This window comes from Drosophila tropicalis, unplaced genomic scaffold (genome assembly GCF_018151085.1).
Source record: "Drosophila tropicalis isolate 14030-0801.00 unplaced genomic scaffold, ASM1815108v1 contig_573, whole genome shotgun sequence".
Lineage (NCBI taxonomy): Eukaryota > Metazoa > Arthropoda > Insecta > Diptera > Drosophilidae > Drosophila > Drosophila tropicalis.
In genome coordinates this window covers 4,880,488-4,895,161 of record NW_027173049.1, presented here as the reverse complement: position 1 = coordinate 4,895,161, position 14,674 = coordinate 4,880,488, and the positions used below count along the sequence as shown (strand labels likewise).

At 43.5% G+C, this 14,674-nt stretch overlaps 2 protein-coding genes across 2 annotated transcripts; both read right to left on the bottom strand.

The window, feature by feature from the left end:
* Positions 1-421: 421 nt before the first annotated feature.
* Positions 422-1,294, bottom strand: LOC137575596 (uncharacterized). Its single transcript, XM_068288200.1, has 2 exons — positions 812-1,294; positions 422-734 (listed from the first exon to the last, which is right to left on the bottom strand). The coding sequence occupies exons 1-2, from the start codon at positions 1,271-1,273 to the stop codon at positions 714-716; spliced, it is 483 nt and encodes a 160-aa protein (XP_068144301.1). The 5' UTR covers positions 1,274-1,294; the 3' UTR covers positions 422-713.
* LOC137575507 (mRNA decay activator protein ZFP36L3-like) lies at positions 1,288-8,375 on the bottom strand. Its single transcript, XM_068288091.1, has 3 exons — positions 8,349-8,375; positions 1,441-2,728; positions 1,288-1,349 (listed from the first exon to the last, which is right to left on the bottom strand). Exons 2-3 carry the CDS (start codon positions 2,693-2,695, stop codon positions 1,288-1,290), a joined length of 1,317 nt encoding a protein of 438 aa, XP_068144192.1. The 5' UTR covers positions 2,696-2,728; positions 8,349-8,375.
* Between the last annotated feature and the right edge of the window lie 6,299 nt (positions 8,376-14,674).

Here is a 14,674-nt window from a genome sequence, read left to right as displayed (position 1 = left end):
TGCCAGCTTTCAAGTGATCGTCACAAATCTCACGTACCTCGATGCGTTCGTGGTGCGACAAACGGCGGGGGCGGCAGAAAATCGGAGTTTGGCTAGTCAATTCTATTTTCATCTCATAGTTCATGGGCTTGATTATATCTGGATCAACTTGTACATACGAAGTGGAAATAATAGACTTCAGGGCTGCGGCTTGCTCTTCTCGTAACGTGGGCTCTATATCAAAGTCTAACTCACTGACGGCAGGGAGCTCAATGGCATTTATCGCCCTAAGTGCATCATTCAGTGTTTCCAAAGGTACAGCAGAAGTTTCTAGAAGGGGGGAATCGGACAACACTTCGGCAGATACAATCTCATTCCTGTCGTGCGGTAGTACCGCTGGATCTTTCCTCAATATTTTAAAAGACTTCAGAACAGCAGTAAGTTTTGGATTTATACATTCAGTCGGTTTATTTATGAGTATCAACGATTCTTTTTCATAATTCGGTTCTTTCAATTTACAAAGTCTAATATTAATTTTATACAAAAGATCTCTACCGATAATCATCGGTAGTTCGGTTGCTTGGTTCGTCAGGACCTCAAACGTATGTATCGTCTGGGTGTTGTAGAGGCGAACCCTACACTGGACTTGGCCTAGGGACAGAAGTTGGCCATTTCCAAGACCACGGCAGTTCAATGTACGGGGGCTAAGACGGCAGTTGGAGGGGACTTCAGATTTACGGATGAAACTCTTTGGACTGCCCGAATCAAGGAGAGAAAACATATCTATAAATTTCCTATCTTGCACTTCATCACAAACAAAAGCAACACTCACCCGTTGTAAATGGTCTAGTCCATCTCCTGCTTCATCAGCAGCGGCGGCAGCAGTGATATTGGTGGCATTTCCGATTCGAGACGGACAGTCTTTGTAGACGTGGCCCACTATGCCACATTTAAAACATGAACTCGGGGGTCTTATTGATTTTGGGCATTGACTTTTGTAGTGCCCCCATCCTGAGCAGTTGAAGCATCTGGTCTCACTCGTGGCGGTGCCTGACGATTTGCTTCCCGGCGCCACGGGAGTTGTTGTTGGCCGCGCTTTCACGCTATTGCCTTGTCTGGAGGCAGCGGCCGGCATACGGAGGCGCTCGTAGCGTTCCAGTAGGGGCTTCAGTTCAGCCACCGTCCGAGCTGAGTACAGCATACCGACTCGAGTAGAGCTGTCCCGCAATCCGTCAATGATCAGGTCGACCAGCTCGTTCTCCGGAATCGGAGCATTCCTGGCAATCTCCTGCATTTCGATTGCGAATCTCAAACATCCCTCGCCTGCCTTGATGCGCAGGCCACGCAGAGCGTGGTACACTTCCTCGACGCTACACGAGCGTCCAAATTCTCGCAAGAGGATTGCCTTCAGTTCTTCATAGCTGTGCACCGATACCGTGCGCAGCAGTACCGCCGCCGTACCTTCTAGCATACGACGGCATGCGACCAAACGTAGACGGTCGTTTAACTGTAGAATATCGAATGCGTCTTCCAGATCGCTCAGCCATTTCTTCACATCGTATGCGGTATCTGCCGAGAATCGAGCCACCATGCTCTCAATGACACTCACGTCACTGACTTGCTGCCTCGGTGCTTGGAACTCGTCGATTCCCTGCTGCAGTTTGAGGATTTGATGTTGTAACTGTAGCAACTCGTGTTGTTTCTGCAGCGTCGCTAGTTGCTCATCCAGGCTGGGGGAGGCGGAAGTGGCCGTTGTGATGGCGGCTGCGGCAGTAGATACGGAGGGCACTGAAGCGGGCACCTCTTCCCATGGTTCCGCGTCGGGACCAGTGACAGGGGAGGCGAGCGAGGCCGCAGCCCACATAGCAGACATATAATCGACGGGCACAGCATCCGCAGGTACAGTGGAAGTGGCAGCGGCGGCAGGTACCGTAATGGATGTGGCGGCAGCGGAGGCGGGTACAGCAGTGGCGGCGGCGGGCACAGGGGTGACAACGGGTGCAATGGCGGCAGCAGGCCCAGTGGCGGCGGCGGGTGCAGTGTCGGCGGCGGGCGCAATGGCGGCAGCAGGCACAGTGGCGGCAGCGGGTGCAATGGCGGCGGCGGGCACAATGGCGGCAGCGGGCACAGTGACGGCAGCGGGCACAGGGGTGACAACGGGTGCAATGGCGGCAGCAGGCCCAGTGGCGGCAGCGGGTGGTCCAGCAGGGGCGAGTATGACGGCAGTTGGCCCAGCAGGGGCGGGTGTGGTAGCGGTTGACCCAGCAGGGGCATCAGTTAGTCCAGCAGGGGCTCGTATGGCCGCAGTTGGCCCAACATGGGCGAGTATGGCAGCCGTTGGCCCAGCAGGGGCGGATGCGGCAGCAACGGGTCCAGCAGGAGCGAGTGTGGCGGCCGTTGGCCCAGCAGGGGCAGTTGCGGCAGCGGCAGGCCCGGCGGGGGCGGGCATGTCAGCGGTTGGCCCGGCCGGGGCGGATGTGTCGGCAGTTGGCCCAGCAGCGGCGTGCCTGGCCGGGGCGCGTCTGTCAATAGTTGGCACAGCGGCTCTCTGTAGTGTAGCAGCAGGCGCAGCAGCGGCGGCTCCAGTGGCCGTCGGTACTGCAGCAGTCGTCACGGCAGTGGGTGCACCTGTAGCGGTGGGCGTGGAGGCGGCCGTCCTCGATGTGGAACGCGTGGCGTGCCGCGTCCCTAAATATGTTTCCTTTCGGGTGGTCATCCCACTTCTGAGTTATAATAGGGTGTTTATTTTCTGAAAGATAAATGTATAAGTATCGATGGCAAAAGATTTCTTTTTCTGATGAGCAGCTGTATGTCTGTCTCGTTTGGTGGTTGCCGGAAGAAGAAAGCAAGAAGCCACGCTCTAGTGTGGCCTTAGGTCGCGTACCAATATATAACATCGATACTTAAAATACTAACAATCGATACTTATTACTAACAATCGATACTTATTACTAACAATCGATACTACAACACCGGTTTCGGTATATACATGAGCATTTAACAGACTTGTAAATAATTGGAATCTTACAAATGTCTTTTATTGTATGAATTTGGTTCTCTTAGCTAAAGGCTTGCTAGCTGTCGGCGCAGCGGCAGAGCAGCCGTTTTATATAAACATTATATATAAGTAAAGTAACAATATGTAAGACGGGCAGAGAATGTGAGTTATGCATGCACACATGTATAAGTTAATAATTTCGTTGCTTTCCAATTTATTTAGATTATTTAATTAGTTAGGTTATTTTTAGCATTGCGTTTAGTGCCTTTTGAGTTCTTTTTGATACTGCTTTCGCACACGTGGGTGCGGGCTTCAAGCCTATCGAGCTCAAGCTGCTATCAGCTTGAATATACAAGCTTTGTGGGACCAAAGCCTCGAGTGATAACTGTAGAGCTGGATATAACCTGCGAGCTGCGCAAGCTTTGGAGTCTTAAAGCTTTATATGATAACTAATCCCCCCTCAATCAGGGACGTCCTCGGTGCCGCAAAAGATGATTAACTTCTCTCCGAGATTGGCCATAAGTGTTTGCGCATAGTTGTGCACATGTGAGTTTTAGGCAGTTTGGTTGAAGCGTTGGTCCAGTAATTCAGGCAATACGGTATCGATTTTGATTTTTGTTGGACTGTGGATAATCTTCTACAAAGTGGCTTAACTAATTTTACATACTAACAAAATTCGTATAAATATAAGGATTGAACTGTTCAACCAGCATGAATTTTTGTTTATCTTTTTTCCTCCTTTCTTTTACTTTTACTCTTTATTTTTCATTCCTTTTCATTCATTTCATTATTTTTTCTCATTTCCTTTTTAGTTTTTTCTTTTTTTTTAATTTTTTTATACCCTTGCAAAAAGGGTATATTAATTTTGGTCAGAAGTGTGCAACGCATAGAACGAAGCATCTCCGACCATACAAAGTAAATATATTCTTGATCTGCACGACGAGGCGAGTTCAAATAGCCATGTACGTCCGTCCGTCCGTCCGTCCGTCCGTCTGGATCAACGCAAACTCCTCCTAGACCGTAAGAGCTACAGAGCTGAAATTTTGCACGTAGGCTTGTATATACTGCAGGGGTTGTATATCTCGGATTCAGCCGGATCGGACCACTATATCATATAGCTCCCATACAAACCCCAAAGTCACGAACAGTAACTTTTTTCAATAACTTCGTTATTTTCTGCGCTATTATCGTGAAACTTAATATTAGAGAGATTATTACGCCTATAAACTACTGTGCCAAATTTGATCAAGATCGGGTGACTATATCATATAGCGCCCATAGGAACGATCGGTGGAAAACAGTGACTATGATTGATCATAGATATTGATATCTTCGTTGTTTCCCATGATTGTAGGCCATTCTTTCGCAAACATAAGGGTTTTTAGATAAAACGTTCTTCCACATTGATGGCTAATAGGTAAGGAAAGAGTTACCAAAAAGTTGCAAGGGTATACAAACTTTGACGTGGTCGAAGTTAGCCCCGGCCTTCTGGTTTTATTTGATATTGTCTTTGTGCACAACTCTTCCCTTAACCCTAACCGTTGATCCTAAGTCTTCCTCAATTACCTCTTGTGTATATAGGGGCGTTAGTTTGTTACCAAGTCTCTTATTGGATTTCACCATAACTTTATCTCCTGTTTTAAATTTACGATCAACAGTGTTCCTATTATGATTTATTAATTCAGTTTCTTGAGCTTTCTTTACTTGATTTATAGTCGCATTAATTCTTTCATCGTTCGAATTATATAAGTCAATTGGTTTTTGCCCTGTTACAGAATGAATACTTCGATTGTACTCTATAGTGGCTAGCAATATTATGTCTGTTGTGTCCTGGATTCCTCTTTCTAGCTTTAGGCATCTGCCTATTTCGCTCAAGGTGCTGTGAAACCTTTCAACCTGCCCGTTCGAAGAACTATGCATAGGAGCAGAGTTTGCAATTTCGATACCAAAATGATCGCGAAGACAGGACACAATAGTATCCGAGTTCAAAGAGCGCTCGTTATCACAATAAATTGTTTTTGTTCGAGGGAATACATTTAACAGCTGCAGAAGGTGTATTTTTACATCCAAAATTGTACAAGAAGCTATCTTTTGTACTATTGCGAATTCAGATAACTTATCCACACATGTCAGAAAATAAGTTGAGTCCGTAGAGTAGATGTCAACATGCAAAAGTTCCCCGACATAAGTTGGAATAGGAGTCTCGCATACCGGGTGTCTCGTTGGATGTCTAGCATACTTGCCCTTCGAACAAATCTTGCAATTTAACGCAACCTCTTTTGCCTTTTTTTCCATTATAGGAAAAAAATAAGATCTATGAGCTCTATTATGTTCTTGATTAATAATTTCTAGTTGTTCGTTTTGGTAAACAATATCGGTTACCATTACTTCAGTGTGTCGGAAAACTGTCTTAGGAAAAATCACCAAACGATGCTGAAGACCTTTTACACCGTAAAGGTAATTTCTTAATGATCTGAGAGCCCAAACAATTGCGAGCAACTCTCTCTCGTTGGTCGCATAATGCTCCCTCCGCTTTTTGTAGGATTCTCGAGATCATCGTGATGGGCCGGCCATCTTGGGATAAAACTGCTCCCAAGGCATTTGAAGAAGCGTCGGTCGTAAGATCGAATGGCTTTCGAAAATTTGGATATGAGAGCATTACCTCCTCTAAGATCAAAATCTGTCTTAATTTACTGAACTCCTCGCGCTGATTCTCGTCTTATGAAATTACTATTTTTTTTGACTGCGACGCTGGAACACTGCCGTTTTCGCCTCTCAGAATTTTTGTTAAGGGTTTAGCTATTTTTGAGTAATCCCTTATAAATCATGTATAGTATCCGGATAAGCCCAAGAAGGAGCGAAGCGATTTTAGGGTGCGTGGTTCCGGAAATACTTTGATTGCTTCCACTTATTTGGGACAGGTTTTAATCCAAATACTCAACTTCTTCTTCAAAAAATTTAGATTTTTCAAGGGATACTCTCATATTTGAGGCAAAAAGGCTTGATAAAATTAAGTCTACATGTTTAAGATGTTCCTCCATTGTTTTTGAAAAAATTATAACGTCATCTATTTAAACAAATCAATATTTCCCGAAGTGTTCCCGCAAAACATCATCGATGGCCCTTTGAAACACACTGGGGGCGTTTTTGAGTCCGAAAGGAAGGCGACAAAATTCAAATTTTCCACCGCTAACAGAAAATGCTGTTTTTTCTCGATCCCACTCTGGTAGCTCGATTTGGTGAAATCCAGATTTTAGATCAAGTGTTGAAAAATAATTAGAACCGCCCAGATTGGATACAATGACTTCAATGTTTGGAATAGGATAGGAATCCTCGATTGTTTTTGCATTTAATTTTCTAAAATCTATAACCAACCGTTTCTTCCTAATTCCGTTTTCATCGTATCCTTTCTTATCGACAACCCATATAGGATTGTTGTATGGGGATCTCGATGGCCTAATAATCCCATCGTCGAGCAGTAATTGTATTTCATTATTGACAAACGACCTAACACTCATAGGGTACGGGTATAATTTAGAATGTGTTGGCTCTTCATCTGTTGTTCGTATTGTTGCAAAAATATTAGTATTGTAGGGAAGCTTCTTATTAGGATCGGCGAAGACCCCGAATTTTCGCTTTATCATTTTATGAAAAGGTTCCTTTATGGCAGAAGGCACTGCCTCAGCTTGTAACTGTAAATGACTCACATCTTGGCCAACCAAAAACTGAATAAGTTCACTGCCAGAATCATGAGTAATTACTTTGGTTTTGAAATTCAAAGTCGCTTTAACATTTTTTAATAGATCAAATCCTATAACACCATCGAAAGATGCCAAATTCGGGAGAATAAAAAAGTCTGAAGTTACACCGAACAAGTTAATTTTACATTTATGAGTTACAGAGGTAGTTCCATGAATGGATTTTACAGAAAATACTTTATCGACTAGCCGCAACCCTTTAGCATAGGTAATGGTTTGATATAGCTTCTCGATGCTCCCGTATCGATCAGCAACTTTATTTCTTTCCCCCTACATATCTACGTATCCATGAGTCAGGCTTCTCCTCATTAAGATGATTAATACGATTAGTTCTAGAGCTTTGACGATCAGGCGGGCTATTAACCCACTGCTGAGTTTCAAGGTTTTCTCTACCTGATTGGCCTCGGCCTAAGTGCGCGGTGTTTTGTCTGAAACGTGACGTGGAAGGGTCAACATCCATTGGTTCGCCCAAAGATTGTACGACACCCGGAGTGCTGTTACTTTTTTGCGACACCCGGTTGTCAGTGACGGTCCTATTGGTCTGTGCTACAACATTGGCATCGCTACCTAAGTTTGGTTGTCTATTAGAAAAATAAGGATTGCGATGACCTGGAGCTGAATCTGAGTTAATAATTTTTTGTGTTGGTTGCCTGTTCCTTACAGGGATTTCAGCAATACCCTTTGCAAAATGCGAAACAAAAGTGTAACGCTCATGATTTGCTCTGACTTCTTGTACTAGTGCCAATGCACATGGTAAATCAGTAGATCTTGATGCAAACACTATATCGGATAGGGGCTTTTTTAGTCCGGATATAAATACTCTTAAAGCGTCTCCTCTATACTTTTCGTTTATTGCATCAGAAATATCTGTTTCATAGGTCATAATGGACTTGTTAGTTAACTGAGTCAATTTCTTGTCTATCTCATCATAAAATTCGAGAATTGTCGTTGTTCCCTGTCTTAAAGTAGACAGTTCATGTTCGATTAGATAAGCAGGGCGCTTATCCGAGTAAGTTAAGTTCAGGCTAGCAATTATGGCATCAAAACTGAGCACTGTACTAAAAGATGATAATACACCATCAGCAGCACCTCTAATTTTATTTCTAATTATTGTTACCGCCTGAAAATGTCGTGAGCTTCCATCATATTCTTTGAAAATCTCGTACACATTATGTGCCGCCTCTCGCCAAGACACATATGTCCCGGGTTGGCCGGAAAATTCGGGAAGAGTTTTCACAGCATCGAGCGTTTCCTCACATTTTATTCCAGGAACAATTTTTACTTTTTCCCACTTTTTCGCTGTCGGCTTATTAGTAATGCCGTTTATTTGATTTTTAATATTGTTTAATTCGTTTTCAAACTCTCTTCGAGTATTTTCAACTGCTTCCCCTACTAACAATCTAACCTGATCTGCATTCATTTTTAAGCTAATCTCGTTTTAATTCAGTTGTCCGAAAAAAATAATCTAGTTCAAGCAAGGAAGAGTCGCACATGATGAATTATAGTTCATGGTTTTTTTTACCAAAAAAAATTGAAATAATTGTTGGAAAAAATATTTTTTTTTTTTTTGCACGTGTTGGAGAAAATATATACACTGTGAGCAGAACACTTACAAAAAATTTGATGAATTTTAATTTCTTTATACAGTTTTGCGAAGATTTTTCCTTAGTTTCCAGTTTTCCGTTGTACCGGTACAGGTTTTTCCGTTGGGCGCCAGTTAATAATTTCGTTGCTTTCCAATTTATTTAGGTTATTTATTAAGTTAGGTTAATTTATAAGTATTAGACATCTACCGCTTTAGCATTGCGTGTAGTGCTTTTTGAGTTCTTTTTGATACTGCTTCCGCACACGTGGGTGCGGGCTTCAAGCCTATCGAGCTCAAGCTGCTATCAGCTGCAATATACAAGCTTTGTGGGACCAAAGCCTCAAGTGATAACTGTAGAGCTGGATATCACCTGCGAGCTGCGCAAGCTTTGGAGTCTTAAAGCTTTATATGATAACTTATATTAGCAATCAGTATGGGAAACATGCTGACCCGGCTCTAAGCGATGAATGCAATGAGTGCATATCATATTACGTTTGCACGGAAATACAACTCGTGAAGTAAATCGCAGTACTATCTGAATATATTTTGCTCCGTCTGAACTTACATAAACTGGTGTTCGGAACACCTGTAAAAGTAAAAAAAGGAGTCAGATTGATTCTAATGGAGCCTGAGTACATACCACGTCGTTGGAGCCCCGCTACAGCCCTCAATATTTGGCCCAGTAGCAATCTTTGCTTCTACGGCAGGCCGGTCCACGGACGGTGGAGGGGGCGAAGGGTGACGGCTACTTGCCTCTCTTTCCTCTTTCCCCGCCTCTCATCACCAAATATTTCCTGGTGTGGGTGAGAGTTATTTATCCGAATTACTTCCAGAATTGTGCGTCTTGTTGTTGCACCAACTTTTTCTCAAGCAAACTGCATCAACACAGCTGATCGTGCCAGTGTTGGTAAACGAGAAGAGCAAAGGGGAGCCCCTACCTAGAATTCGGCAGGGGGCGCCTCCGGGCATTTTTGGATTTAAAATCTAAAATCTGAATTCAAATTTGCTTTGTTTCCAAGCTTGTCCCCATGGATAAGCTAGCTGCATCCTTGGAGCATCAATCCCGTATTGGTGAAGATCTTCTAGGCACTGCTGCACCAGAAGAGTCGATTTTCGGTAAACGGCCGCTGCTCATGCGATCGCCACTGTCAGCGACAACATCGGCATGCAGCGTACCTCAAGCGGTTGCAGAGGCTGGGTTAATGCCAGACAGTCCATGTTTGGCACCGAATGGCCCAGCTGCTCAAGTGGTCTCGCACATTCCAGAGCTGGATGAACTGGGTTCACTGATATGGCAGCTGGACAACACCTTTAACCAAGGCATCTCGGCGGACGATAAGCCACGAAAGCCAGCCCGACACGTGAATATGGGCACTAAACAAACCATTGTGCGAATGAAGGAGCTGCAGGAACTGCTCTGCCTCAGAGTGCTTGCGGGAGAGTTTCGCAAAAAACCGCATAACAGCGACAAAAGCACACAAATTACGCCAGCGAAATCGGGCTCTAAGCCAACTAGGCCTATAATGGGGAGTGATCATGACTCCGTCAAGCGCCGCAGAGAAGACGTAATACCAAATCGAAATACTCCCCCGATAAACACCGAAGAGCGACAATTCTCAGAGGGAAAATAATGCTGGAACAAACATTAACCCCACGGCAGGTAGGCAATGAGCACGATCCAGACCAAATTGCCCATGAATGGCAACAAGTTACGTACAGACGTGCGAACAAAAAACCAACAGTGAAAAAGGATTTCCCCAGGCACCGGCCAGACGCTATTTTGTTAGCAAATAAAGCCAACTTGTCATATAGCGATATGCTAAAAATGGTGACGTCGAGTGAAGATGACAAAGTGCGCTAGATTGGCGCCAATGTACGCAAGGCAAGACGCACTACGAAAGACGACCTGTTATTGGAGATGAACAAGCCGATGGCTGAAAACCTCCAGAAGCTTACGAAAGATATTGAAGTAGCTCTTGGTGCTCAGATTGAGGCTAAAGCCCTTTCAGATTTCATCAAGCTTGATGTCAGAGATTTGGATGAGATGGTGTCTAAGGACGAGCTAGCGGCTGAAATTTCGAGCCAGTTTGGCGTCCAAATTACTACTTTGGCGATAAAGAGTCTATGACCAGCATACGCTGGTACACAGCGGGCAACCATCAGCGTTCAGGCAGCACTAGCCAAAGATATCGTCAATGTGGGCAGAATCAAGATTAGGCTGAACGAAAGCCGCATTAGAATAGACAATACACCTGTTAGATGCTTCAGATGCCACGAATTTGGGCATGTTTCAGCAAAATGCAACTGCCAAGAAGACAGAAGCGACTGGGGCCTACGGTGCGGCGAAAAGCGGCATAAAGCCAGAGGTTGTAAAAACGCAGCGAAGTGTTTCCTATGCACTGCAAATGGCATAAAAGAAGCGGGTCATGTTGCCGGGAGCCAGCGATGTCCTTATGGGCCCCGATGTGGCCAAAACGCTCTCGCACATAATGTTTATCATGCTTAAGTTCATGCAAATTAACTTAAACCACTGTGAAGCAGCACATGATATGCTGAAGCAAACGACGAGGGAAGAAAACATTGATGCAGTCATCGTAAGCGAGCCATACAGACTCCATAGCGGCAGTACACAACGTAAAGCGGCGGTTTTGCTAACTAGCGTGCGACCGCTGCAAATGCCTCAAACACGGGCTTTTGCACATTTTGTAAGGGCTAAGATAGACCGGTTCTGGGTGTACAGTTGCTACATGCCACCTAGCATCAATCATCAATAATTTTGCGCAGCGCTGGATGAACTGGATACCGATGCAAGAAGCCACAGCCCACTCATTATAGCAGGTGATTTCAACGCGTGGTCCGTAGAGTGGGGCAGCGTTTCAAACAATGCTAGAGGCTGTGCCTTATGGGAGGCTTTTGCCCTACTTGATATTGCCCTGATAAACATTGGCAATAAAAATATCAAAATCATTCAGCCGAGCGGGTGTAGGATCGGTAATTGACATCACTTTTGTCAGCAGCATCATTTTTCGGCGCTCCTCTTGGAAGATCGGCGAACTCTACACGGCTAGCGACCATGAGGCGATCCTTTTCGAGATCCGAGGATCAACCCGTCAGCGAGATGCGCATCCGGTGGCATGTAAAACCTACAAAGCGGATACACTAAATATTCCCCAATTTACTGCCGCTATAACTGGTATAGAGTTGGAAACGGAGTCTGCCCAGAGTATGGCAAACAAATTGGCTCGTAAGCTAGACGAGGCGTGTGGCAAAAGCATGCAGCAGCGTAAAGCTTACCGAGGCCACCATAGGTCGGTATTCTGGTGGAATGACACCATTGCAGAAGCACGGCGGGCTTGCTTTAGGGCAAGACGGTGTTACCAACGGGCGCGAAAAAGGAATGATGGCTGCTGGCCCTCTCTTCATATAGTTTTTGCAAGAACTCGCAAGGCATTAAAAACGGGCCATACATTCCAGCAAACGGGAATGCTTTCTTGAGCTGTGCGACTCAGCAGATAAGGACCCCTGGGGCAAGGCCTATAAAATTGTAGTGAAACGTGTGTATGCAAATAAAAAAACTGCACCAACAAATCCGGAGCAGCTGCGGGACATAGTAGAATCACTGTTCCCAGCTAGAAGCGACGCACTTACATGCAGAAGACCGATGCAGAGACATTTTGATGTCGAGAATGTCTCTAATGAGGAGATAAAGGCCGCGGCAGGACGCCTCAACCCTAGCAAAGCTCCATGGCCAGACGGCATACCAAATCGCGCCGTAAAGCTGGCAATGACGTTGAATCCAGAGATATTTGCACAGGTGTATTACCAATGCCTCCGGGAGGGCTGCTTTCCGGACATATGGAAGCTGCAAAAGTTGGTCCTGCTGCCAAAACCAGGCAAAAGCCTAGATGAGCCAATTTGCCTAATAGACACCATAGGCAAGGTTCTGGAATCAATTATATGTGCGCGGCTAGAGTCAGCCATCAGATTAGGCGGCCGTCTATCACCCAATCAATATGGCTTTAGAAAAAGTAAGTCTACAACTGATGCCATTTAAAGAGTGGTCGATATTGCTTTCGAAGCAATTAAAGGTGATAGAAAAATGGACCTAAGTCTAGGATTCCATTGGTATATAAATCGCTAACATCATTTCTTGCAGTAATTTTTCTGCCATGTTTAAATAAACATAACATATCTTTTACATGCAATGTCACTACTTTGCGTACTTCGTCATTGTTTATGACTTCATATACGCTGGGCTTAGAAGCTGTATTTAAAGATTGCGTAGGCAATTCCTGTTCTTTATTTTCCGCGCGGATTTTCTGTCTATTCTGATATCTTGTAGTGACTTTTTTGATATTGCCAGTTATATTTTGTAGGTCTTTGATGGTTATTCTTGAAAACGCATCAGCTACATAGTTTTTTTTTCCCCTTTAAGTATTCAACTGTGAAATCATATTCTTCTAATTCGAGCATCATACGCGTCACTTTAGAACTGGGATTGATCATTGAGAAGAGGTATATTAAAGGTCTATGGTCTGTTTTTATTAAGAAATGTTTTCCATATATATATGGTGTAAAGTGTAATATTGCCCAGTGTATTGCAGCTAATTCCTGCTCAGTAGTACACTTATTACTTTCTCCTTTAGTGAAAGATCTAGATGCATAAGCAATGGGAAGTTGGAGTCCATCATGGTTTTGAGTTAAAACCGCTCCACATGCATGTTTGCTTGCATTCGTAATTATACAGAATTCTTTATTAAAATCGGGATATTGTAACAATGTTCGTTACATTAGTTCCATTCAAAGGGAACATTCTTTTTACATAATCTTGTTATGTGTCGGGAATATTCGGCGAAGTTTTTAATGAATCGTCTATAATGATTCCAAAAGGCTATAAAACGTCTAGCGCTATCCGCATTGTGCGGGACTGGGTAATTCATGATGACGTCATATTTCTTGTCATCTGGAAGTATTCCTTTATCTGTGCATCTATGACCAAGAAAAGTCACCTCATCCATAAACAATGAACATTTTTCTGGATGTAGCTTTAGGTTTTTAGGTTGTGTTTTTGGGAACAACCTATAACTATTAAGTCATCCATGTAAAGGAATGCTTGTGAAGCTTCTAATCCAGAGAATGCAATGGTCATCATCCTCTGAAATGAGTTAGGCGTTATTTTTAAACCGAAAGGTAATCGCTTGAAACGAAACGAGCCGTTGCTCGTTGAAAATGACGTTATATCTCTTGAACTTTTTTCGAGTTCAATTTGGTGGAATCCTGACATAAGGTCAAGACACGAAAAATATTGTGCTCGCCCTAGTTGATCTAAAATGTCATCAATTCTAGGGAGTGGAAATTTATCGGACAATAATTTTTTGTTTATTTGACGATAGTCAATCACTGATCGCCATTTCTTTGAAACTGAAGTCGGAGATGATTTTTTGGGGACAAGTAATAATGGGCTATTATATTCAGACACAGAAGGTTCGACTATTCCGTCGGTTATCAATTTTCCGACTTGCTTCTGTATCTCGTTCCCCTGACTGTGTGGGCTTCGATAATTTTTGACATATACTGGTTCAACATCCTTTAATCTCAGTTTCTGTTTGTAGAAATTATTTGTAGTGATTGGTTCTGTTTCCAATCCGAATAAGTATATCGCTGTATTTGGTGCATAAGCGTGAGAGCTGTGACTTAAATTGTGTAGTAAAGTTCTTTGATAGTTGAGATAATACACACTTTTCTCTAGTTTCATTATTAGTTTTGACTACTTCGTAGTTCGAAAGTGATTCATATGCCAAGTTATTTGTATTGACTACTTGATCTCTATTTGTAGTATTAAGTAGTCTTATGAATGTATTTTTTGTTGTTGCTATTGTACTAGCTATGTAAATACCATCTTTAATTTCCTGGTTTGGAATCAATACACTGTCTTCTTGGGAATTTAATTGAATTTTTCTAATAACTTGGGATCTTGCTGGTAACAGTATTGGGTTGTTGCCAGAACTGTATGTTATTGGTACATAAATTGGATATTTAAGGTTATCGGGTCTGATTATAAACCAATATTCAAACGGCTTGAAGTCTAATTGACACTTGTATTTCTTTATGAAGTCGATTCCTAATATGCCATCGCATGGAATAGCGAAATGTAAATCGACATCAAAATTTTCTTTGACTATTGAAATGTCTGCACCTGTGTCTACTAGAAAAACCAGTTCTTTGGATACGTTAGCAAAGTGACAAATATATTCTGACTGAGATTAATTGCATGAACCATTCCTGTTCACGCCACCGGGTGAACAGCAGTGAGCGGCGAAGAGCAGTGAGCGGTGAGGAGTGAGGAGGGTTTTT